This window comes from Aythya marila (assembly GCF_965140915.1).
Source record: "Aythya marila genome assembly, chromosome: 3".
Classification (NCBI taxonomy): Eukaryota; Metazoa; Chordata; class Aves; order Anseriformes; family Anatidae; genus Aythya; species Aythya marila.
The window spans coordinates 41,219,384-41,244,714 of record NC_139044.1 but is presented as its reverse complement, the minus strand read 5'-3'; the positions used below and the strand labels follow the sequence as shown (position 1 = coordinate 41,244,714).

At 44.0% G+C, this 25,331-nt stretch overlaps 3 protein-coding genes across 3 annotated transcripts in view; 1 reads left to right on the top strand and 2 right to left on the bottom strand.

Moving 5' to 3' along the window:
- Positions 1–384: 384 nt before the first annotated feature.
- On the bottom strand, positions 385–9,590 carry PRPH2 (peripherin 2; the record flags this gene model as incomplete). Its single annotated transcript, XM_082758325.1, has 3 exons — positions 385–621; positions 6,044–6,290; positions 9,010–9,590. The coding sequence occupies 3 exons, from the start codon at positions 9,588–9,590 to the stop codon at positions 385–387; spliced, it is 1,065 nt and encodes a 354-aa protein (XP_082614451.1).
- Positions 9,591–17,387: 7,797 nt separating this feature from the next.
- Positions 17,388–20,111, bottom strand: TBCC (tubulin folding cofactor C). The gene has a single exon (XM_082757864.1). The coding sequence runs from the start codon at positions 19,985–19,987 to the stop codon at positions 18,899–18,901; it is 1,089 nt and encodes a 362-aa protein (XP_082613990.1). The 5' UTR covers positions 19,988–20,111; the 3' UTR covers positions 17,388–18,898.
- A 2,834-nt stretch (positions 20,112–22,945) lies between these two features.
- Positions 22,946–25,331, top strand: part of BICRAL (BICRA like chromatin remodeling complex associated protein) — a 43,934-nt gene continuing 41,548 nt past the window's right edge. Inside the window, exon 1 of the mRNA XM_082757500.1 lies at positions 22,946–23,083. Coding sequence (XP_082613626.1) covers positions 23,005–23,083 — 79 coding nt within the window. The 5' untranslated portion in view covers positions 22,946–23,004. The remainder of the gene's footprint in view (positions 23,084–25,331) is intronic.

The window sequence follows — 25,331 nt, the reverse complement described above, 5'->3', positions numbered from 1 at the left end:
TAAATCAACCTGAGGAAAAAATACTAACATTCAAATTTCACTTTTAATTTCAAAATAAAATGGAATGGATCAGTGTGACAACAGCATTTTTTTTTTTTTTGAAAACTAACCATCCCTGGTAAGGGAACATGTGAGTATTGCAAGTCCTAGTGGAGTCATTTTCCCCCAGAAGTTATGAATATGGTGTACTCGTAATGTGGATAAATGCATTATCCCAATGTGCACTATGCTGTATGCTCTCATATTTAGATAATATATATATAAAAAAAAGCATGTGTAGCAATGTGTATTCTGATGGTTGATACACGGCTTTTAAAAAGTAGGTATTCACAGTTCTCAGTTTTTTTCATTCCTCTTTTATCAAAGTCCACATCATTTAGGAGCTCAACTGACCGTTGTGATGGCTGGAGTCTTCCCAGCTTCTTCTCCTTCAGCCCCTTCGGCGCCTGCTTCCACCTGATTGAACTTACCAATCTTTTTCAAGCTCTCCAACGCAGACTTCAGAGTGTCCTTCAGGCTGTTCTCTAGAATCCACCCTTCACTTTCACACTCAGGGTCTTCAGGATTTGGGATGCTTTCCAGAGCGGTGTGCAAAAGGCGCAAGCCAACCATCACCGATGTCTGCACCATGCAAAGGAGAAGACAGAGACTGTCAGAAAAAGCTTCCTATCCCTGTCTTCCACCCTGCCTCCAGAGGCTGTTTTTAGTCGGTTTATCATCTTCTAACACCAATGAGAACAAGTGACCACTTACTGTTTTTAACAACCTCATAGGATTTGTTCTGAAAATGGTGGATGATGCGTCTGTTATCCTATCCAAATTCCCAAGGAAGTGATTACATCTGGTCTTCCAAAACCATGATGGGTTTAAAGTAGTTGGCATTCTTGTAATTGTTTACATGGTGGCACCTCTGAGAGCTGCCCTGGACCTGCAAGGTGCTGCTTGCTGCTAGGCTTTTGAACTGGAGATGGAGGAAACTTGCAAACTGCCTCAGGTAGCTGGGCAGACTTGAAGTTGGGTATCAGGCACATAGCGTGGCCAACTGCAAAATTCACGTTGGGCTTTTGGACTCATTTGTAACAAGCTCAAGCATGTGTTTCTGTGGACCAGTCGTTAGACTTTTTACCCTGGTCATCCTGCCTATGTATGATCGGTGTCTCCAAACTCTTGGAAGACTAAAGCTACCATTGGTTACCCTCAACATTTTCAGATGTTCTTCTACTTTCACTCAAGGCCAGAAAGGGAAAATCATTGGTCAAACAAACCAAAAGGGAAAAACATTGGTCTAACAAACTTCACCAAATACTTCAGTATCCAAATGCAACTTCTCATCCTCTTTAACATAGGAAGACAGGACACCTGACTCCTTGGTCTTCAAAAAAGGTTCTCATGACCCTGAATCTGGAAATAGTCTAATTTTGTTGTGGACCTACCTAATACAACAATGACTTTAACCAATTGAAGCACCACTCTATAAAGGCCACAAGAAGGGGTAAGTCATATCATTCTAGTCACAAGATTTATAGTGTTTGACATCTTCCTTTCAGTGAAACCCAGTTTTCCTGCTCTCACTCCTGGTACTAATATCTTTCGTAACAGTTGTTGTGAGTAAAGTTTAATATATTAACAGGTCTGGACCTAAAAGCTTATTTCCATGTTGCTCTCTGCCTGTGCTACCTCACTGTATGTCAGCAGTAGCTTTTTCTTGTGATTGACTTACTAAGTCCCACCGTTTGACAGCAAAATTAGATGTACTCTCAGGCTCTAAGTCACTAAATATGGTTTTGCTTTAAAGAAGAAGATGCTTGTGTTCAAGGCAGCAGCTGATCTGCCCTTGGATGAGATTCTGTAGCATTTTCTCTCAGTTTAAGACTTCCTTTTCATAAAAGTCCTACTCAGAAAGAGTTTTGAGTCCCCAGGTGTAAGAGGCTTGCTAAAAGCTGTATGAAATGCTCAACCTCTCATCACCTCCTCTGACCTGAGCCTGTCTTCTCTGCCAGATGAGAAGAGGGTCCAGAAGATTGGAGACAATGATCTGTTAAATTAACCTGTTTCCCATATGATAGCATAGGGCCTTAAACCATCAGTTTTGCTGAAGTAATTTATGTTGTAAGTTATGTATTTCAAACCTTCCATGAAGGCAGCTTTTCAATAGTCACATCTCTTTCCATTTGCAAATCCTGGCTAGGACACTTAGAGCTGCATGCAATGCACAGATCACATTATCAGATAAATTATAAATGAAAACTGGACACGTCTGCTACCTCAAAAATGCCTCAGCATGCTTCAGTTTTGTAGGGATACTTAGAGTTGACCTAAGTCTGTAGAAATATTTTGAGGGACCTTGATGAGCCTGAGAAATGGGCTGAGAGAAACCTCACAAAGTTCAACAAGGGGATGTGCAAAGTCCTGTACCTGGGAAGGAAAAACCCTAGGCGCCAGAACAGGCTGGTGACTTGCCTTCTGGAAAGCAGCTCTGCAGAAAAGGACCCGGGAGTCCTGCTGGTCACCAAGCTGAATGTGAGTCAGCAATGTGCCCTCGTGGCAAGGGAGGCTAGCATTTTAATGAGCTGCATTAGGCAAACTGTTGCCAGCAGGCTGAGAGAAGTGGTCCTTTCCCCTCTGCTCAGCACTGGTGAGGCCACACCTGGAGTGCTGGGTTCAGTTTCTGGGCTCAAGAGAGACATGGACAAGAAAGACATGGACACACTGGGGGGAGTCCAACATAGGGCCATGAAGATGACTGAGGGACTGGAGCACCCCTCCAATAAGCCAGAAAGAGCTGGGGCTGCTCAGCCCAGAGACAAAAAGGCTCAGAGGGATCTCATCAACATACATAAATACCTGAAGAGAGGATGCAAAGATGGAGCCAGACTCCTTTCAGTGTTGCCCAGTGCCAGGACAGGAGGCAATGGGCACAAAGTGGAGCATGGGAAGTGCCCTCTGAATGTCAGGAAACATTACTTAAACATAAAGTTGACTAAGCATGGGCACAGGTTGCCCGGAGAGGTTGTGTAGTCTTAATCTTTGGAGATGTTCAAAAGCTGCTTTGACATGGTCCTGGGCAACCTGCTCTAGGTGTCCCTACTTTAGCAAGGGGCTTGGACCAGATGGCCTCCAGAAGTCCAGCAGAGAAGAGTCCCACAGCTAGCCCAGTCTTGCTCAGTGATGATTTACCCTGGCCAGTGAACAAACCGTCATGAAAACTCTTGTCATTTTACAGCAGCTTTAGAGTGGCAGGAAGAACAGGCCTGTGACATTTCTCCAGGGCTGGGAGGGCTCGTTAGGTCTGCATCCGGTGCATCCCCCTGCACCACAGCATGCTTAGCCTCTCAACCTATGCCAGCAGAACATACTCTGTTCTCCGAACTGGTCCCTTCTCCCTTGCTGGCTACGGGCAGGTTTTCAAAATTATTGTGTGCCTCTTCTGGTGCTGAGTTCCCCCCTGGCACATGATTTGCAGTGCACATTCCACTCTGTGCCTCTCCTGGGCTCCCAGCTCCCATAGGTCAGCACTGTGCTCTCTCTGTGGTGCCATGCATGAGATGAATTTGGCACCACACATTTTATACAGGTGAAGGCCCTGGCATGGCTGGGACCACTGCTGCCCTCCCACCCTTGATTTGAAAGGCTTTATTCCAGCCCCCAGTTTTCTCTTCGCTGGCTGAGGCAGGTCACAAAGATGGCCTGGCTTGCTCTGCTTGACCTTCTGCAACCAAGCCCATCTGTTTGCCAGGGTTTAGCCGGAGGCAGCTTAGCCAGGGCACCGTGTGATCTTTTTTTGTCACCCTCATGACTGATTGTCACTCCAGGGAAGCCTACAGCTTTGCTAGTAAAAGCAGTATGCAGATAATAATATACTTGCAGAAAATACAGCTGGCTGCATATATTTAGTTTTTCCAAATGGAAGTCCTAACACTTCAAAACAGGTTTGTACAGACACTTGAGACCCCAAGGCGGTGCCACAGAGACTTGGTGCCTGGAGGTAACAGTGGTGAGGAGCCCTCAGTGCCCCAGGCCCTGCTGGCAGAGCCCTCGCAGGCCCCACGGTGGTTTTGGCCACACAGGAGGTGCCAATGGCTCTGGTTTGCACCAGTCCCAGAGGCAAAGTAACACAGGACATACTTTTGTGTTTGCATTTTTCCTGTAATTTCTCAGCACGCTGGCTGAAAGTGAAATACAGCATGTAGAGCCCACAGCCCCACTCCCACCGTGTTCCACCCTGGTGAGGCTGAAGCCTGACTTCACCAGGAGCCCAGGCCTCTGCTGCGCTGCTACTCAGTAGAAAACCATTTTCTACTCTGACTGCAACTTAAAGAAAGTGGTTGTATTCCAAGGGAGGATAAATTGCTGTCTGCTTCCTGCTTTGCTTCCTCCCTTCAAAGTTTCCCCTAAAAGCAGAGAGAGTTTGAGACCAAGAACTGGACCTGTTATTGTGGTATATTAGGTGAGTCATAAATATCCGGGAGGGCCAATTAATATAACCTGGGACTGCAAGTGCTTGCGAGATTTTTTTAAAGCTTTGCCCTGAATGTCCTCTGATTACCTGAAAAAAATATCTCACATTTCATTTCAAAATAGATGAAGGAAATAGAGAAGATCATATTTCTCATTACTCCACAGGCTGAAAACACTACCAGTGTGGAATTTGAAAAGTTAGAAATAAAATGCTGTATTTTTATCACTGTTATTAATGTTAATGTATCACTATCACTGCTCTCCCAGAAGGCAGCAGAGTTATATTATGGCTTCTACTCATGATTTTTCACAGCTGGCTTTAGTATTTCTGTGCAATTTTCCCCTGAGTTTTTGAATCCCCTTCTGATTTTCACATACAGCTGAAATTGCCCTCTCCTCAAGGACGCAACACTTGAATCTGTACTGATAGGCGCCAAAAACTTCTGTTTTCTGACCAGCATAACGATGCTACAAGTAGGTAGGACATCTACCAGGTGTGCAGAGTAGTTATTTTTACAATAACACAACATGGAGTAACTTTGTGATGGTTTTATTTTCCCACTCAGTTTGTAGATTATTTGGGTAGATGTTTGTTTTTTTAAAAAGCATGTTCCTCCCAGGGAGGAGTAGACTCGTGCTTGGAACAAAATACAGTGCATCTTTCTGTATTTGTGTTTATCCAAATTTTGAGAAAAACAGCCAAACCATTTCAGATAGGTGATGCAGTTGGGCAGCAGCCGTTTCCAGTGTCAGAAGCAGCTTGCTTTGCTCAGCACCCTGCAACAACCCTTCCTTTCTCTTCCCTTCCCTTCTGCCTCCCAGCCCTCACGCGCCAGCCCTCGTGCCCCTTCCATCCCACGCTCCTTTCGCATTAGCACTGATTAAACACCACAGCGAGAAAATTGGCTGTCTCCTAAGGGCAGAGGGACATGTTTTTCTCACATCTAATGGACAGTATTTTAGTAACTTCAGGTTTTGGTGCCCTCATCTGTACTGGGCAGTATTTTCACCTGTTTACACATATACAACAACTTCTGGAAGTACACTAAAATAAAATTAATCTGCCTGCTTTGCCTAAACCCTTTGTGTGTGTGTGTGTTTGTGGCCAAAACCATTAATGGGACTGATGGAGAACCTTAAATCAAATGCTGATCTGAAGCTGGACACTCTGCCTGTGTTATTTTTATCACCGCATAAAACACTTAATTACACTTTCTGTCCCACAAATTGATGCCATCTCTTTCTGATGCACTGCTCTAAGTACTTTCTATTCCCTACTAGTGGGAACCTGGGTAGAAATAATATACCTGGAGAGCTGAGCTCTCTGCATAGGGCACAAAGCTGGTCCTTTTATTCCCCTTGCTCTGGGGATGCTCAGCCCACTACCAGGCTTCCCATCTCCAGGCTGGGACCTTCCAGGCCTGCTGATGTCCACTGCTGTGTGGGATTTCCCTGCCACAGAGCAGTGGCAGGTGATTGATGTATTTTACACAGATTTTTGGGTCAGAAGTAGACATAGGTCTGGCCAAGCTAGAGCTTTGGCAAAGCAGGGTGAGGGAGAGAGGGCACCGTGCCAACAGGTTACCTCGAAAAGCCAGACGAGGAGGACGACGGCACCCATGGAGCTCATCATGCTGCTGTAGTAGTGCAGGAGGGCTTCCCGGCAGCCACGGCCCCAGAGGTTGAGCTCCTCTGTTTGGTAGTCGTAGCTGTAGTGAGCCGAGTTGTTGGTGACCTGGTACTGGATGCAGGGCCTTGGGGAGCTGGGGTTGCAGCAGCTGAAGGGGACACCATCAACCAGGTACCGTCCATCCACGTTGCTTTTGATTCGACTGCATGCAGGCAAGGGCAGAAGGACGTGTCAATGCACACATACATGTAAAGACACACTGCAGTGAACTTGAACATGGAAGGAAGCAAATGAAACACAGATTTTCCACAGTGCTTCCTAGCCATGCAACTTCTCTGCATCCCTTTTTTAGAGAGTAACATTCCTCCTGGGTGGTTTTCCTCCCTAAAACCCTTCTCCATGTCAAGGTTGCTCTGAATCTATAGGTAACCCTTCTTTATGGACACAAGCCCTCTTGAGTGAGTTCCTCAAAGAATGTAATGTTTAAGAAAAGTAGCGAGAAAGTTAATGAAAAACAATCAGAAAAGAGTGATTGATCACTGCATAGTTAGGGTGGAAGGACTGCTGGAGGTGACCTGACTCACAACAGCCTTAGGACCCACTATACCCTGCTAAATCATTGATCCAGCAAATCTAGTATCTTCTCTTCAGTGACAATAGCTCCAGGAAGGGGCTATGCATTTATTATTGGCTTGGGAAGGTATCCAGTATTTAAAACATGAAATGTGTTTCAGCAACAAGATGTTCAGAAATTCCTGAAGTCCTTGCAGGAGCTTCCCGACTATAATTCATCTGAGACCATGGTTGCTCTCAATAAATATACATTTAATCCGGTGCCTTATCAAGATGCTTAGACAGGAGATATTTAAAACATGAGTAGTTCCGCTGGGGCTACAGAAGAAAACTATAATAAGAGCACTGTAACTCTAATAAATACCATTTTACTTAGAAAATGGTACAGAATGGAGAGCCCTGGTGATTTAGAAAGGAAACAAACAAACAAACAAACACTGAGAGTCACTTGTAGCTTTTAATAACAATATTTTAAATTTGTGTTATAGAGATGATGACAAAAGCCCAGTGTGGCAAAATTCCACTTTGCAATCAGCGCCTAAATACATCTAAACACCAAATGCGGTTCATTCCCATTGATGTGTAAATGCTCCACGAGATCCAGAGAGATTGGATCAGACCTTAATTCTACAAATAACCTAAAAATTGCATTGCAGAGGATGGACTCCCACCTTCCCTAGAATTAAGGAGAACTTTGCAACTGACTTGAAAGGGGCCAGAAGATCCCACCAGGAATATGAGCAGAGTTTGTGCCTCACCATGTAGCTCAAACCTTGAATTCACTCATTAACATCCATCTGTGAAATTTTAATGCCTTATTTCCTGTTTCAGCAGCACAAAGAAATTGCTGTGAGCCTCGGTCCCAAATAAGACATCGTTTATTAAGGACAATATAACCTTGTTTTCCCTCTGTGCTTTGTCCTTCCACTGCTAATGGATTAAGTTATAGCTCTCAAATCTCCATATAATGCTGGCAAGGTGAACTTATTATGTTTTCAAGTAGTTATTTATACCCACAGGCATACCTTCGCAGCACAAATACTCCCTTATTAAATAGTGAATGTATCTGTTATAACCCTGCAGTGCGATATGTTAACCCTGTAAGAGTTTTCTCTATACCATCCTGGTTGAGAATTGTAAAAGTCTGCAGACCACCAGCTAGTCGAAACAATATGCAGAGAGGCACATAAATGAAGTAGCCTTTACACTGTCGAGCAGGGATCCCACGAGATGCACAAAGCTTTTTTCAAGAGTACTTCAGACATTTTTAACATACTCAGTATATTTAAAAAGCAGATGGCTCCTAGTTTACAAGCCTCTCTGTGTAACCATCCAGTACCAACCTAACGAGTGACATTCCCAAAGAAATCAGAATAAAAATCTCTTCCTCTACTGCTTAATTTATTAAAAGATTGTGGCTATTTATGCTCAGCATTAATTTTTTCATTTCAAAAGTTCATTTGTTCTCTTGTTTATTTTTTACTTGTTCTTACTGCGCCTAAACTCATTTTGAGATTAATACCTCTTTACACCGACAATAGAGCCGTTAAGGTGGTTCTGGTCAACAATCAGTTCTGGTTTGCATAGAGGAAGCTAGCGCGTTTTCATATGAAGTTTAAAAAAATAAGCATGAATATAGATTTTATACTTTTTTTTTTTTTCACATGTTTAAGAACATACAGTGCGCCTGACTGTAAGAGACAGTATATAAAGCTGGGAACATCGATGGATGCTGACAGACCCAAATTGACAGAGTGGTGAAGCAATCCACTGAGTGAATTTAATAATGAATTCTAAATCTTAAGGATTGAAAACACACGAGTTATTGGTAAAGCATTTCTGTTTCTGCTTCTTTTCATGAGATTCATTACTTACCAATATCTAAATTGGAGTTTTAGAAGCGGTGTCAACCCAGTGGCCTCTGCATGGGAACTTAGGTCTTGTGGAAATCTGCTTTAGGTACAGTGAGGTTCTGATACTTTGCTGTTAGCCACACGCTTGATTTTGGGAGTAGGAATGTGTGGCTTGGTGTAATGAGTTTATAAAGAGGTAAAAGATAGAAAAAAAAGATATTTTTTAAGTCTGTTTACATTGCACCATGTAAGAGTGGGAACTGCATTTTACTGCTTTGCATTTTACATTCTGGATAATGTTAGAGGAATCTGGCAGAGGAGAAGGTAATCTCACTGAGCATTTGGCATCTCTATTAAAGCAAGAGCAGAGAAAAAAAGAAAAACATTTTATACAAGAAAACCCTGCAGTCAGCATCTGTTGTGATGTATGTTTCTTTAGCCTAAAGCTGACCAAATCATGATACTATGCAATACAAACCCCACTAAGTCACTTACTCTTTCACTTCCTTGGAGCTGAAGTCCAGGTATCTGTTGCTGATCCACTGAATTTCAAACCAATCTTTGAAGCCATTGTTTCCACAGCATTTGAACTCAATTTGGAGCATGTCAATTGTCTTCTTCATGAAGCATCTTCCGGGGGTGTCTGTGTCCCGGTAGAACTTCATGCCGTTCTTCAGCCCCTGAGCCAGCGTGCTCTCCAGAGAGCCCCGCATGAGAAAGCAAATCAGAGCGACGAAGAAAATGAGTATGTTGAAGAGGAAACATAGTGCCAGGTAGGGTTTCAGCAAAGGTTTCCACTTGGCAAATTTAGTGGGATCCAGAGAGTCGTAACAAATTTTGCCAGCAAAACCATTGAAGGCGCAGGATAATATACCCATCAATATCAAAGAATTGGGCACAAAATGGCTTTCAGAATTGTCCATCACTTCGCTTCGCTTCCGGAGCTCAATTTTGAGGAACAACCCCATGCTAAAAACAATGATTCCAGCAAACACTGAAAACCAGTTCATGAGCCATAGTCCCTGGGCTAGTTTTACCCGTTTCTTCTGGTTGAATTTGACTTTCAGCAGTGCCATCTTTGCAATACGTGAGGTGTTGAAAGGTTTCGCAGCCTGAACCCCTCTTCTCCGTGTAAGCGATTCGAGGAAGAACCATTCAGGCGTTTAGAAAGGCTCCGACCGGCACAGCCTGAAGCGAGATGCTGCACGGCCCCTCCATCTTGAGCTCCCTGTGCGTGGGTTCAAGCAAGCAAATACTCAAAGATCCAAATTAACAATTTCTCATTAGTAAGAATAATGGGCAATTAGCGCCTACAACTATTTCTGGTGGTTCCTTCCAAGCAAAGGAGAAACAGTCTCAAGGTTTCAAATGATTTGATCTGGATCTGCACGACGTCATTCTAATACCTTTAATCATTTGATCCAATTTGGAGAAATGTCTGTCAACAGATGAGTGGAAATAATCCCTCATTTTACTATTTAGTAGATTTGGGCTTTCTTGTGATAGGCTGCTTGGCAGAATGTGAAAACCCAGCGATATAAAAAGATCCTTGTTAAAGGAAGAACATGGATGGTTTGAGGGAAAGGGAAAAGGGCTCTGAGATAAAAAAAAAAAAAAAAAAAAGCTTTTTGAATACATAAATACACTTCCTCTGCATGACCCTGATTTATTCATACCTACAGCCAGAAACACCTTTCCAGTCCTCATCCTCCCCTGTTTACCCGAGACGACATCCCGTGGCTTATGCATTCTGGAAGCAGCTAAGCATGTCGTTTACAGTGACCTAAAAAACCCAAGCGTGGCATTTTCTATTTACTTTCAGGCTTTGTACAATCTCCGGGCCTTGACAGGAGGGAAAGCGAGAGGAAAAGTTCAGAGAAACTCAATAAATAACACACATGCGTGCTTGGAAAAGCTCTGCAGTGAAGAAAAATGAACTTAAAGGAAAATCTGATCCCACTGGGCTGGAGCCAGCACAGGGAGGGAGAAAGGGGCTGCCCTAGGGTGGGGATGGAGCCTGTGCCCTGGCTGTCCTGGGGAACGTGGTGGCACCCGCTGCCAGCACGGGGCCTGCCTGGCAGGAAAGTGAGTGGAAAAGTAAAACACAGTGCTCTGAAAACAATGCTTTTGTAGAACTGCTGCTGCCTGGTACCATGGGTGCTGCTTAGTTATTGCTTGAGATTCTGAGATACTGGAGGTTTCTCAAGTGATGGTGAAGGGTCAGGCTGCTGTGTTTTCCTGTGCTAAGTCAATAGCAGGTCTTAGTGATGGCCCTCCCCTGGCCTGTCTGGACCTGGAGAGCAGCTAGTAACTGGGCTTTTCTTAAAGCAGGTCGGTTGTGTCACTGCTGCCCGCACAGGTGAGCGTGCAAGGGAAAGGAGGAAGGAAACTGCATCGGGGCTGTTCTCTCTGCTTGCTGAGAGGTGGATGAAAAGGGCTATTTCCTGGGAGAGTCTCTTAAATACTTTTGTGCAGAAAGCTATAGCACTGAAATAACCTCTCTCCTGGTTTCTTTTATCCTACCCATGCAGTGCACTTTGCTACATTTCACTGACTTCTCCGGAGCTCAGCTGGGGAATACAAGGTAGTTTGGAGGGTGTATTTATCTGACAGCCTGAAGTCCATTATATATAAATGAACCTGATTTTTTTCTCCTTTTCTTTTCAGTGATGACAGAGTGAAACTTTGGTAAGTGTAAACAAACAAACAAACAAACAAAACATAGGACTATGAATCAGATGGATATACAGTGAAACATGTTCTGCTCTGCAATTAACAGGACAAGAAATAGTAAAACTGCCCACAGCAGATGTAAGCCTGGTGCCACTCTGGGTACTGGGAAGTTTGTATTCCGGGGCACAGATGAGCCTTCACACTGCTACCTTAATAATTTATCATTCAGATGCCCACAGTAAATATGATGAATCAAGATTATGTGATTGGATTGTGTGCACTGTGGTGTTTCCTGTTACTTCAGGAAAAGAGATAGTGAAACAGAACATGTAGCATAAGCCTCAGGGCTCATTGGGGCCTCCAAATCCACTGCCTTACTCCTCTCCTTAATGAAGGTATCAGGAGAAGTCCTGATAAACCACCTGTAAGTGGTTAACACTTTCTGGGGGATGATCCCTGAATCACCTGATGCCCAGGAAGGTGATTCACAATTAGGCCTCTGAGACTTCAGGTGATTCCTTTAAAGTCATCACTGGGAGTAATGAGCACAATTAAAGCAACCCAGAGTTGGATGTTTGCTGTGTTTATTTAAGTAGTTTTGATAGGCTGATACAACTTGATGCAGTAAAAGCTACTTGCTTATCAAGTTGGGTTACCATACTGATAAGTTTTAAAGAGGATTACCGATGGTAATTCATGTGCTTTTGCTTAAAATAAATAAATAAATAAAAATGAAGTCAGTGCTTAAAAAGTTGAGAGTTGATGTTTCCAGCCCATCCCAGACAGAGGTGGCAAGCCCTGCGTGACCTTCAGCAAGCTGGTGAACTGAGGGGTGTCTCCAGCACGGTAACCTAGGGAAGAGGAAGGTTATGGGGGATCATAAAAAATGTGGTTTGGGGTGTGGACAGCATAGCAAAGAAAGATGGTTTTGTCAGTAATCCGCTCTTTTTGTAAATATTTACCTTGGCTGGGACTGGCCTTTAACTGGGTAAGTTTACTACCTCCTTCTATTTCAAACAGAAAATCTTGAAACTGATCCATAGAAGACAAAGGCTAATTGCAGCAAGGATGGTTGAGTTAATGGTCTCCTCAGAGGTTCCATATTAAACAAACACACAATTCATACGCTGTTCCAGAGGGGAAAAAAAAAAAAAAAAAGTTAAAATATTCAAATGATTATTGATCTGCTAGGACTCACTGTGGAAGTGTTCAAATTCAAAATATTGTTCCAGAATTGTAATATCTACTGATAACAATGTAATACTGATACCTTTCCAAAAAAGCTAACCTAAAGGTAACACACAATGTTACCAATTAACTTTGGGAGGGGAGGAATAAGTTGCTTTTAATACCTATGATTCAATCTAGTATTTGCTATACAGTCTGCTGCCCAGCCCTGGACCTACCATTCTCCTTACCAAATCTTCATGAAAGTGAAATAGAAAAGGCAAATTCCCTTTATACAGGTATACCCTACATGCCTAAATCATTAAAGTGCTTTTAGGTGGTAGTAAAAATAATTTCTTGGCCTAATATGCTTCGTTCATGCTGCTCTATGATGTGAAACAGTTCGCTTTCTTACTGGTGGTTGTTTTGTTTTTTTTCTTCCTTTAGAAGTGGTTAGGTGTCACTGCAAGGATGAAGGTGCCCCTTTTAAACATCATAGGATGTTACTGTGTGGAGCTAAGCAATTTGTTTATGTACTGTAGTTCATGGTTTTGCTTGGGTTTATACCCATATGGTGTGTGTGAGGACAGTGCTAAGGCACAACGCTATGAAATGGCTGTGCTGTGTGGTACGGATAACAGGAGGAGGAACAAGTCTGATTTGTGACTCGTCTCTCCTGCGTTATGCCAGTAACTGGGCGGGCTGCCCAGTTTGTGGCATGTGAAGTGCCTGCAGGCCCTGAGGCTGGGAATGGAGGCAAGTGGCTAAATCCAGTGCCTGGGCTGTTGTGTGCCCCGGGAAAGGTGAGGAGGGGCACTGGCCCCTGTGGCTCCCCAACAGCACTGGGGCGTACAGTGGGGTCTTCAGCGTGGTTTTGCTCTGGGCAGTTCCCAGCACTTCACCCGTCCTTCATCCACAGTGTGCTCAGAAAACACAGTCTGTTCTTGGACCACAGGATGCTCATTGTGAGTATTTATTTGTATGATTGTGATGCCTAGGGTGTACTGCTCACTGCTGAAAGAATAACTTATAAATCAACGTCTGTACTTGCAGAAATAGGGAAGAAATATGTTGGGAATTTAAAGAAGCTTCCAAAAGGATCACAATAGCCATTATTACAGGAAAACATCAAAACAGATGGAACCTGAACTCAGATAAATTAGATCATGTTGTGAAAGGAAATGCTGAAAATCCACAGGCTTCTCTTGCTATTTGTATCTATCCTTGTGTATGATGAAATTGGCTTTTTGGAACAGTGCAGCCTATAAGCTCTCTTGTGTGGCTGTCTGATCTGCAACGAGAAGGCTGCACAGGAAAAAAAAAAAGCCTCAGTCATAAGTGGGGAGGGCCTGATGAAAAGTAGGAGACGAGGGGAGAGATGAGCAGCAAAAGGATGATACGCAAGGGAGGGAAAGACGTGTACTTGTCTGCAGGCAGCTCTCAAATCCAGCAAGTCTGCCCTCAGATCCCACTCCCACATCCTGGGACAAATCCACTTGGAAAGACAGAAGTAGGTGGATATGGAAGGGCCCGGGGCTCAGTATGTTCAGTGGAAAGAACTGACGAATTGTTTAGCGGGAAGCTTTTGAAGTATTTTTGTAGCACCTGAAGCTTTTCCAGGTAAAGGCACTGACACTTGATCTTTGTCTATATATAATTATTCCCCAAATAGTGAAAACATATATATATATATTTAAATCAATTAAAAAAGTATAAATCTAAGCTTTCAAATATATGGGTAAAAGTATGTAAGAAATTATTGTGTGTACTTCTTACCTGTTTTTTTCAGGCAATAATTTTGCTAGAACCCGGAACCCTTCTAAATGAGATAGGGCTGGATAAAGAGAAAATACCAATGTCTTCCCTTGTGGTCCTGCTATTCAGAGAGCCAGTGCAGGCAGAAAAGAGGGGCAGCCTCTCTCAGGGTGCGATGGCCAGGTGAAATGCTGGCCACGCTGGAACCAGCAGCTCGGCTGCTGTTCTGGGATCAGGTTTTCTCACCACTCAACCCAAAACATCAACAAATACCAACACTCAAAGATCTGCACAGTGCTGAAGAACTCTTTTTGAATAAAACTATTTTGTTCTCAGACACATGAGCTGTAAAAAGCTGAGTTAGATTGCTGCTAACAAAGTTACGTTTATCTGCAGATTTCTGTAAGGTCACCAGCTAGAGCATGGCAATCCAAGCAGCTTGTTTTTTGAAATGTTTTAAGAGTTAGCTCTCATGACTCTGGAAAACTGTTCCATGCCTCAGTGCTCTGCACGGTTCAGAAGCTTTCTGACCATTAGTTCAGGGCTAATTTTCACCTAGTTCTATTGTGCCAGTATTCCTGTCATCCTCATGATATAGTCACACCATGCCCCTGGCAGGCATTTGTTTTCCAGCCACTGAAGCCTAGCAGAAGTTGTTGCTGTTATTACTATAGGGGATGTATTTCTAACGAAGCTCCTTATTTATTCTGGAGATGAAACAAACCAGAGCTGAAGACCTTGAGGAGACATCGTTCACTCCAGTCTTGTGTTGTGCTGGTTACGTGACTGGGGTGCAGCTCCCCACCACCTGTAGCACGAGCGTGAGCCTGAGTTTGCCGGCTGGCCACTAAGCTGTGAAACTGCTCCGTACAACCCAGGGCTGAGCAAAGCCTCCTTAACATGATAACCTCGGGAGGAGGAGATTCTTGCGAGCCCTCTGTAGCAGGTTAGACACAAAGCAATCCCAGCTCCTGGCCTACAGGAGGTTGGCGGGCGATTTTCTTCGTGTCAGCATTGCTCATTGTACCGAGGGAAGAAAGGGAGCGTGCTGCCCTCCTCCTCCAAGCTGCGATTAGCAGAGGCACAAAGCAGCTCTGGCCAGGCTGGCATTGTGTCTCCTTGACCCAGGAGAACAGAGAGAGCCCGGCACACCTCCTGGGACCTGCTGCTGCACAAACCCTGCCCAGCCCTGCCTGATCGTTCTCAGGTGCAAGCTTCAGAATTACAGCGTGGTAGCCAAGTCGCTGTCCAAACAGCTCAGGGTGCATCGTGACACGCTCCTTATTCTCTTTGAGGTTTGCTCGAATGTGATGCACGAGCTGCTCTGTCATAAACTCATCTAGAGACAAGATGGCACGCAGGTCCTGACTTGTTAAACCCATCGTAAACCCCAGGTGCTCTCAGTGAACCTATTTCATCACGTACCTGCTCAAGAAGTGTTCTGACCTCTTGAATGAAGTGCTTCAGCCTTACCTGCTGGCAGCAAGGGTTTGTTTCTGATGTCTTCTTTGGCAGTTGAGGCAAAAGGTAAACAAACACAATCAAGCTGCAAGTCTTGTGAACCAGCCTCTTAGTCTTACGGTGCTCATTGTTTAGTCGGTAAGTGGTTGCAGTGGAATACTCTACACAACTCTATAGTCTAGAGCTGCCAAAGCATCCCCGGTGTCCTATTTCCAAAATGTACACTGAGTACATCACTAAAGATTTTTTTTTTCCATCTTAGAGGAAGAAATTAGTTTAGTAACAGCTGGGAAGTTTTAAATATGATTATTATATATAACTACCTGGTTAAACATTTTTGTATTTAGTTCTACCATGCTTTTAAATAACTTTTGTCAAAAAAATAAAGGTGAATGAGTACACAATTCTCAATACATCTGAGTTCCCACTTCACGCTAAATTTGACTGAAAAATGTATTTCTCCTCAAGTAGCTAACTGTACTTCTGGGACATCAGCTGCTGTTCCTCTCTCACTTGCACAGTGCTTGCTGGTTCTCCTTTTGCTTCCTGGTAAGGCTTGCAGAAGGCTGGCTGTTCCTGCACAGGTGAGTAACACCAGAGCTGCCTGCACTCCTGCTGTCAGCAGCGTTCCTTCTGGGACACACAGACAACAACCTGCTAGTGCCTGTGCTGTCTGTGATTTCCTCCTACATGGGGAGATTTTTACAAGTGGCATCGTTAAAATAACACAGTGAACAGCAATGCATAGGTGCTTCTGTTTCTTCCATAAAAAAGACTTGGGAATGTTGCGATTTCTATACTGATACAGTCTATGAATACACTAGCAAAAAATTTCTACTGCTTGCGTTCATATCCTGCACTATTAATGTAACGTTTCTGTTTCAGGAATTTAAATTTCTCCTAGAATAATTCTGTATAGGGAAATGAACATTTTTTAAAGTGCATGGAAATGTGCAATTACCTGTGTATATATTAAACAGCTTCATAAAAGCATGTAAAAAATTAGCTGTTCTCATACTTGCTATTCTGAAATTGCATTTTCTTGGCTCGTGTCATGCTAGAGAAATGGATTAATTTACCTATTTTATATTACAAAAGTAACGCTAATCTTTTAATGGAAAGTAATTGCCTGGAATGTCTTCAGCAATTTGCTGTAAGGTTATATTCCTGAAGGGTATTATCTAATAACTTTGGTTTGACAGAAGTACTTTGAGAAAAGGAACGTGTGAGAACTCGGATCTTAGTAACTGACCTCTGAAAAAGATTTTGGACCCAAGTTCAAGTCTAAATTCTGTGTTTTTAACTTCTGCTGTTTTTTTTTTTTTTTTTTTTTTTCAGACAATACCATGAACTAAGGAGGGACAGCTAACACAGCTACATGTTTACAAGCCAGTTTGTGAGGTCTCTGAGAAGTGCACATCCCCGACACCTGCTGCAGCCCAGCAGCAGCATCCACTTGTCCAGCTGAGCTGCTGTCTGGCACCACAGGACATGAACATGATGCTTACACAGTCTCTACCCAGCAGAACAAAGGCACCTCTGTGGTTTTTACAGGCTCAACAGTTTGCTACTGCTAGACTAGAGGATGCTGAAGGGATGGATTTGTCACTACCAGGAAGCGATGGGAAGAAATATCAACTACACATTCAGGCTCTGTACTTAATTTCAACACATCCATCTAATTTAAGAGACTCCATCTAATCATACTGCTTTGACACCAAACATTAACAGCTCCGTACATTAAGCCATGACTAAGGGTGTTTTCTTTAAATTGATCTATGCTGCTGTCACTGCAGGGAAAAATCACCAGAAACAACTCCATCCAAAACAAATATATTTGAAATGCAAAATCCAGTTCAGACTAAGTATACATAACAAAAGTAAACAAAACTGAAAAGTTGTGGAAAAATATTAAAAAAAAATTTCCTTCCCCCTTTAAATTAAATACGTTGAAAACAAATTAAGTTTTTTCTGTTGCTCGAAAGCAGTCAAGTACTCAAGTGAAGTTTCAAGTTTTTCATGGCAATGATGCAGTTTTTGATAGTTTAATTAGTATTCATTTTCTGTTAGAGGCACATACAACAGGGCAACAAACATTTTGCAGAGTTCTTATATACAATTCTGAGCTGCTGCTTAGGCAAGGTAAGGAATCACAAGTTAAGGATGTTTTTGAATACTGGTTATTTCACCATTAACAGGTTACTGTACAAAAAGAATCATAACACTGATATTTTTACTGGTGTTGAACGTGACAGAAGAAATGGACTCAAAGTCACTGTGCACTAAGGGCCTTTATGCAAAGTAATGTACTATTTTAGAACAGAAATATCATGCTTGTCACATTTTAATTCCCTCTGCCAACATTGCACTTGATATACAGAAGCAGAGAGATGATCGATGATCATGTTTATCTGCGATCACAGCCAAGCCTGCTGGCTGGTACACAGACAGACCAGTGGGATGCACCCGGACATCTCTGCCCTGAGGCTTCTGTCACGTTCACCAGCACCTACTGCATGCCCTAGGAAGCCTGCCCACATCTGGTTTTGTTTCAAGGTAAAACTGTTTGCAGAAGGAGCATCGTTTCACATAGCATTTTCAGTCTGCGAAGATTCAGCATTTCTGTAACCTCTACAGGTTTGCTTGTTTCAACCAGTCATTAGCATAGCAGGAGAGCATTCAATTTTCATTAGACTTTTTCCTCTTTATCTTGCTTAAGACTAAATAAAGACAACTGACGGATATCACCCATCAGCCGAACCTGGCTCCCCATTACATCACAGCCTGGTTCACCTGTCTGATACACTTCCCCACCTGTAAAACATCCCCCTCTCATCTTTTGTCTCTGTTGCCTCACTGAAGTCATCTCCCCCATACCCATGACTGGTCTGTAGTTTCAGCACCACAGAAATAGGACAGATTAGGCATTTGGTCTTTTTTGTCTGACTCCAACTTGTACTACTTGCAGGTAATTCTAATTCTGTCTGGGTGAGTGAAAGCAGCACAACAGCTCTAGTAGAGGCTCACTATTATTTGTGTACTGTGCCCCTTGCCCCACCTTAACTAAAAATGCTCAGCAATGAGGTACCACAGTAGTTGGCTAATTCCACAGTGAAATATAAAGATTATAGCAGTAAATTGTTTAAGAACAGTAAACTACATTTGACTGGTGTTTTTTGGTTAGTGAGGACAGTCGTACATTGTAACTCACAATTCAAATACCACCTGCAATCACTTTATGGCCTCTCAGGGCAGAACTCCTCCTGCTTATGAATCAATGCATTTACATCAGGATTTCTCCACGGGTAGGTACCAAGCTCCCCCGCGGTCAGTCCCAGCTGCTGACCCTCTCCTCCTCGGGGATGAGGCACCAGTTGGGTGAAGGCTTGTCGCTCGCCAGCCAGTCAAAGTCATCCACCAGGTTCCAGTTGTTCCTGCTCCTGTCCAGCCCGGACGACTCGAAATCCCCCTCGATCCCCGGGTAGCTCCAGGCGTAGGGCGCGAAGGACACCTTGCTGCAGTCCTCGATCACGGCCCGGCTGGTCACCTGTATGTAGAACCGGCTGTCGCGGGTGCGGTGCGTGCGGAGCTGCTGGCAGGCCACCACCAGCTGGCAGTCGCTGCAGCCGTCCACCAGCACGGAGGTGGACACGGGCCCGCAGAGCACGGTGCAGCCGCGGCAGTCCCGCACCCGCAGCGTGTTGGCGTTGCCCCGCAGCCGCACCCGGCAGCCGCGCAGCTCGGCCAGCACCACGTCGCGCTGCAGCAGCTCCGAGGGGCCCAGCTCCAGCTCCCGGCCCTCGGCGCCGCTGAAGCCGCACAGCGGGGGCCCGCCCGGCTCCCCCTCGGCCACGCCGCGCCCGGGGGCCGGCGGCTCGGCCGGGGGCTCGGCGGCGGGGCCGGGCTGAGCGCCGGGGGCCGCTCCCTTGCGCAGGGCGCGGAAGGCGAAGCGCTTCTTGGGCTGCAGCTGCTGCCGCCGCGCCGCCAGCGCCGCCTGCAGCCGCGCCACGGCCTCCTGCGCCTGGCGCAGCTCGTAGGGCGCCAGGCAGCGCACGCTGTCCGTCAGCAGCTTCTGCAGCGCCTGCAGCCGCGCCGCCGCCTCGTCGGGCGGGCCCGCCGCCAGCAGCTCCTCCACGGCCTGGCGCTCGCGGCCCAGCGCCGCCAGCACCACCTCGCTGCGCTCCTCCTGCACCGCCCGCGCCTCCCGCTGCCGCCGCTGCCGCTCCACGCCCTGCTGCCGCTCCGCCTCGCGGCGCTGCAGCCGCTCCGGCAGCGCCGGGGCCGGCGATGGGGACGGGGACGGGGCCGGGGCCTGCGGCGGCTCCTCCGCGGCCGCCGCCGCCCCTCCTGCTGCCGCCGCCGCCATCTTGCCCGCTCGCCTCCCCTCCGCAGCCCCTGTGGCGTCGCGGCCGCCCATTGGCCGGCGGGGCGGGGAGGGGCGGGGCGAGGAGGGAGGGAGGGAGGAGCCCCGGGCGGTTCTTAAAGGGGCCGGCGCGGCGCCGCGGGATGGGTGAGTCCGGGCGGCGGGCGCCCCGCGGGCTGCGGCCTCCCGCCGGGCTGCAGGACCCCTCCCTCCCTTCCCGCGCCGTGCGCGCGCGGAAGTGCCCCTTCTCCACGCCCCGCCCCTCCCTCTCCGGCCGCGCGCGCAGCGGCCGTTGGGCCGTTGGTGGGGGGAGGGGGAGGGGCGCTGTGGTGGGCGCGGCCCCGCTGAGGGGAGGGCGGGGGAGGGGCGGTCCCTTCCCTTCCCTTCCCTTCCCTTCCCTTCCCTTCCCTTCCCTTCCCTTCCCTTCCCTTCCCTTCCCTTCCCTTCCCTTCCCTTCCCTTCCCTTCCCTTCCCTTCCCTTCCCTTCCCTTCCCTTCCCTTCCCTTCCCTGTGGCACAGGAGCTGCTGGCAGAGGGTGTAAGACAGAGCACGACAGAACATGGCAATGAATCCCATTCCTACAAGCTCCGTGCCCCATTCTCCTGGCACATCAGTGTTACCTGCAGTACATTAACTGTGACCTAACGCTACCCATTTGTACAAAACCACGATAGCCCAGAGGGTATTCTCAATGTGCAGTCCTCTCGTGAGGGCTTGAGGGGCTTTTCCCTCATGATTTTTGCTTGGAAGTGTTGGGACTGTTCCGTCACATAGAGAGCCTCTAAAACTTGCCATCGTCACCTGTCTGAGGAACACAGCTTAATTTCCGTGTCAGACATGGTACAACATTGTTAGGGGGTAGGAGTGCCCACACACACGATGTCAGCCCGCGTAGGGTGACAGAAGAAGGGTGGCGAATGCCTGTAATACTTGCAATGCACAAGAGGCTTGCACTAAAATATAGATTATTCTTTCTTTGTCACTCACAAAATATAAAATTAAGGAATGCCAAGGAGCTGCCTGGTAGAGCAGGTTGGTAGAGTGTGCAAAGTACTGCAAGGTCATTGCAAAGTATTTGTATATTGATCCACAGCAAGCCGGAGGTGATGGTCTGTGAGGCTGATGGAGTAAGGGTGGGCAATGTGGTGTTCAGCGCGTTATGGCACCGAGCTGTCTCACTGCTGCAAGGTTAACCTGAACAGAGCTTTGCTTCTGAAGTATGAGGCTTTAAGGCATAACAATGAAAAGCTCTTATGTCACAGAAAAGGAGAATGCTCAGTCATGAAAAAGAGAAGGAAATCTTGAAGCATTCTCACTTGATTTTCTCTACCAGTATATTTAACTGATGCACTTGGTAAGTCTTTGGCATTTTTGCTATTAAATAGTCAAATCCACTCCTACAGTAATGTAAATGTAAATTAATTCACTGTAAGACAAAAACGATCCTTATTTGTATCTTGTTTCATAGGAAAAGGGTGTAAGTTTCACAGCAGGCCTTTTTGCTCCCACCAGTGTAGATAATACTGATGGTAACTGTGATGCAAGTTCTTATCCCATACATGAGAATATTCATAGACAAATAGACTTGTGCTGTTTTTTCAGTGTGTGTAAATATATAATATGGGGTATGGCTTTGTTATTCTTAAAGAGATGTGACCACGCGGATGAAATACAACATGTAAAATACATTTATACAGGAAAAAATTACAAGCAAACACTAATGTACACTGGTCAAAAAATATAACTCTCTATTTTATGCTGCGGTATAATGATTATTTTTTTATGACATTCAGTCACTCAGAAAGAGATTTTTTTTTTTTTTCCTGGAGCTGATTGGAGGTTTCAGTTAATGAGGACCAAATACACTTGTGAATAGAAGCTTCTGGGACAGATTGGAATCTTTTCACATTGCTAATGCACACAAATTATTTTGGGGTTAGAAGTAAAATAACCCCAGATACAAGACAGTAAAGTGTATGACCATAATGAAAAATCCAAAAAGGAGCAATAAAATTCTTCCAACCATCTCATCTCGATACTCCAAAATTACTTTCCACACTTACAATTTGAGGTTTTGGTATAATTGATATTGGTGTGTATATATATATATATTTTGTGGTAAGCAAACGCTGACAATTTTCTTCCTGACTTTGCTGGCAGCAACATTTATGTTTTAAGGCTGTTTAACATGCTCCAATATAAGCCATAGAAAATAGAGGATTTACAATTTCCTAAGCAGTAACCACACCTAAATATCAGCCTTATAGCTTGGGCTTGGACTCACTTCGGTAAGCTGCTGCAAGCAGTCTAGCTGCTTGAGAATACTGGATAAAAGCCAGGCACATAGTTCTGCCTATAATTTATTTATTTATATTTTTCCCTGGACATGCTTTAGTTCCTCCCTGCTTTGGAAGTAGTTAATACTCATTCCAGTCACATCTTTTGCTGTTGCTTGGGTTATATACTGTTATTTATCTTACGGGAAGTTGCAGGTTGCACATGCTTACTTGGAACTGCAGAAGCACTGTGGAACTCTAGAAGCTAGACTACACATGCTTCTAGATTTAAATCTGTATCACATGGATATAACTCCCGAATGCTGTCTACTTGGAAATATTGTACTGATTTAAACTAAGTCAACAGCATTAATGAGCGGTCTTCTTGAAGTGAGGTGCATTGCATAGGTTCAGTGAGGGTTCAACATCCTGTCTCATTCCATCATTATTTCAATAAGAAGGAAATACATTCAAGATCAATATAGGCAACTGGGTGTCTGTTAAGAATCCACACAATGGATTCTTGAACCTGAGGTTTCTGAGCTTGTGAAAACTAAGAACTTTATAGTTGTGGTGTAGTCTTGAGATGTAGGTTTGCGTTCTCTCAAACAGAGGAAGGAAGAAAATACAGCTGTTCCTTACGATTGGTACATACGCCAGCACCGTCATTTTTTATCTCAACGAGTGTACTATACATATGTTGCACCATAAAACACAAAAGTGCTGTTTCATCTTTTAGCTGTGTTTTCAAGAAAAGCAGCAGCCTGTGTCTTGTATGGAGTTCTTATCTGCTAGATGGGATCTCTGAATGCCTGTGCGATTGGGCTTCTCCAGAAGAGATTAGCAGATGAACGTAATTACTTCTGGCTACAAAGTAGGTACTTCACTGACTTCCACAACTTCCAGTAGTATTCTACTGCCAGTTTTAGTACGGTCTCTTTGAACTTTTCTGGCACTGTGATCAGCCACGTTAGATGTAAGCTATATTATGATTCATTGAAGATACTGTTGACTACATTTTTCATGGTGTATTGGGGCTTCACTAGAAGAGACTGTCAAGGCTCTGTATTTTTTTGTGTTCTCTTGAAAAAACATTAACAAATTCCTTTAACATGTTTGGCATACCTTTTTTATGTATTTATTTTTTTAAAACGTTTGTTTGGACTAATATATTTTTTATATATTTGGCCATATGGAAAGGCAAGACAATGTAAAATATGTGTACTTTTTAAATCACTAATTAGAGAGTTGGAACAACAACTGTAAAACTTATTTGGTGCATCTTAATTGCAGTGAGTAATGCAAAAGCTTTGAAACGTAATCCTTGGGAATGCTTAAGACACTAATTATATTCCAACCAGTCAAGGTGCACTTGTTTTGAAACAAGTCTGAGCTGGTCCCTTCCGAGAACCTGGTGTTCCCAGTGCCAGAGGTGGAGAAACAAATTCATTTCTGTGAAAATGAGCTATCCTCCAAAGGCCAAGACAGACATCAAGTGTACCATTTTATGGCAAGTGACACTAACAGATTAATAGAGTGAGTCCCAAATACACACAACACAAAAGCTCAAGAAGAGAAGAGATCTTAGGTTTGGTCCAGCTCTAGCTTCTAACTGATACTTAGGACCCTAACTTGCTAATTGACCTAATGAAATTCCAAAGACCCAAGTATGTAAATGACAGATGCTGTCTTACGGACTCTCTGCTTATGCTATGCATCCTTTGAGGTAGTTATTAGTTCTGAAGTTCCTCCCTAGGAGATTTTTTTTCAGTGCCTTACTTTAAATGTCTTTTTTTTTTTTTTTTTTTTTTTTTTTTTTTTTAAGGCATTTCAGAAAACTATGTTCAGTTACAGGACTAGCCAGTTCCATGGACTGCTTAGGTTCAATAGTGTTTCAAAGTTTTCCAGTTTTTTGGAATCGTGAATCTTAGTTGCAAACCTATTCCATTTCTCTTTCTGAGTAACTTCTATGGAATGAACTTGAAATAATTTTATCCAAGTTTACTGATTCTCTGTAAGCTCTCCTATAATTTATTCATAGTTAACAAAACTAAACTTTTTTTTTTTTTTTTTTTTTTTTTGCCTTTTGCTCATCCAATGAAAAAATCTGGCAGTTATCATTTTGCAGGACTGCTTCCTCATATTAGTAGCATTTGACCCTCATTTCTAAAGAAAGTCTGAGAATAAATTCCATTCATGTTGATGAACTTTCTCATGATAATATTAAGACTTACAATAGAGCAATCTTAATTCACATCCAAATCTTATACTGTTGGCTTCTAGTAGGGCTCAATAAATATACAAGGAAAACCATTTTTTCTCAGAAGTTGTGACTTAGATGAAGCTTTATTCATAATGTCCCTTCTTTAATTAAGACTTTCTTTTTATCTAAACTATAAAGGATAGTTTAGCAAGCTTGTATTTCTTTCCTGAACATGAATACTTTTGGAGTGACTTAGTATTTCACTGTGTTTCTGTGATCCCTGTAATGCCTGTTTTCATGCTTTAGATCTGCATTTTGTACTTAGGTTCCTTCCATTAACATTTTTTAAAATTTATTATTATTATTAAATTCATGGCACTTCAGTTGTATAAGGAGTGGCCCTTTTGTCAGCTTCATTGCCTGGCTGCTGTTTCTACTACTACTGATATTTTATGTTTAAGCCTTGTGTCTGTGTGCTCATTATTTACCTGATTCGTTCCCATTTGTCTCTGCTAAACTAGCTATTAATACTATACAATCTCCTCCCAATTTTCTGCCACTGTTTTGTAGTTTAAATTTCTTCTACAAATTTTGGCAGTGTTATTTGTTGAAGATTATTTCTCCAGATGCTGTAGTAAAGCTCTGTCTCTTCAGAGGTGTTTTTTCTCAGTACACTCTAGTGGCTGAAGGTTTTAAGATTATTTTAACTCGGGAGTGAGAGTTATTAATCTTTCAAATTCAATTCTCCTTTTTAAGGTACTCTAAACTGAAGAATGAGACTCCATTTAAATAACCTGGAGCATGATATAGTTATTCTTGATCTGTTCCACTAATAATTTTCCATTGTAATTTGTTTCAGTGAGAGGTCCAGTCACTACATTTTTGTTTCTACTGATCACCTTTCATAGCTCAGTTCTAC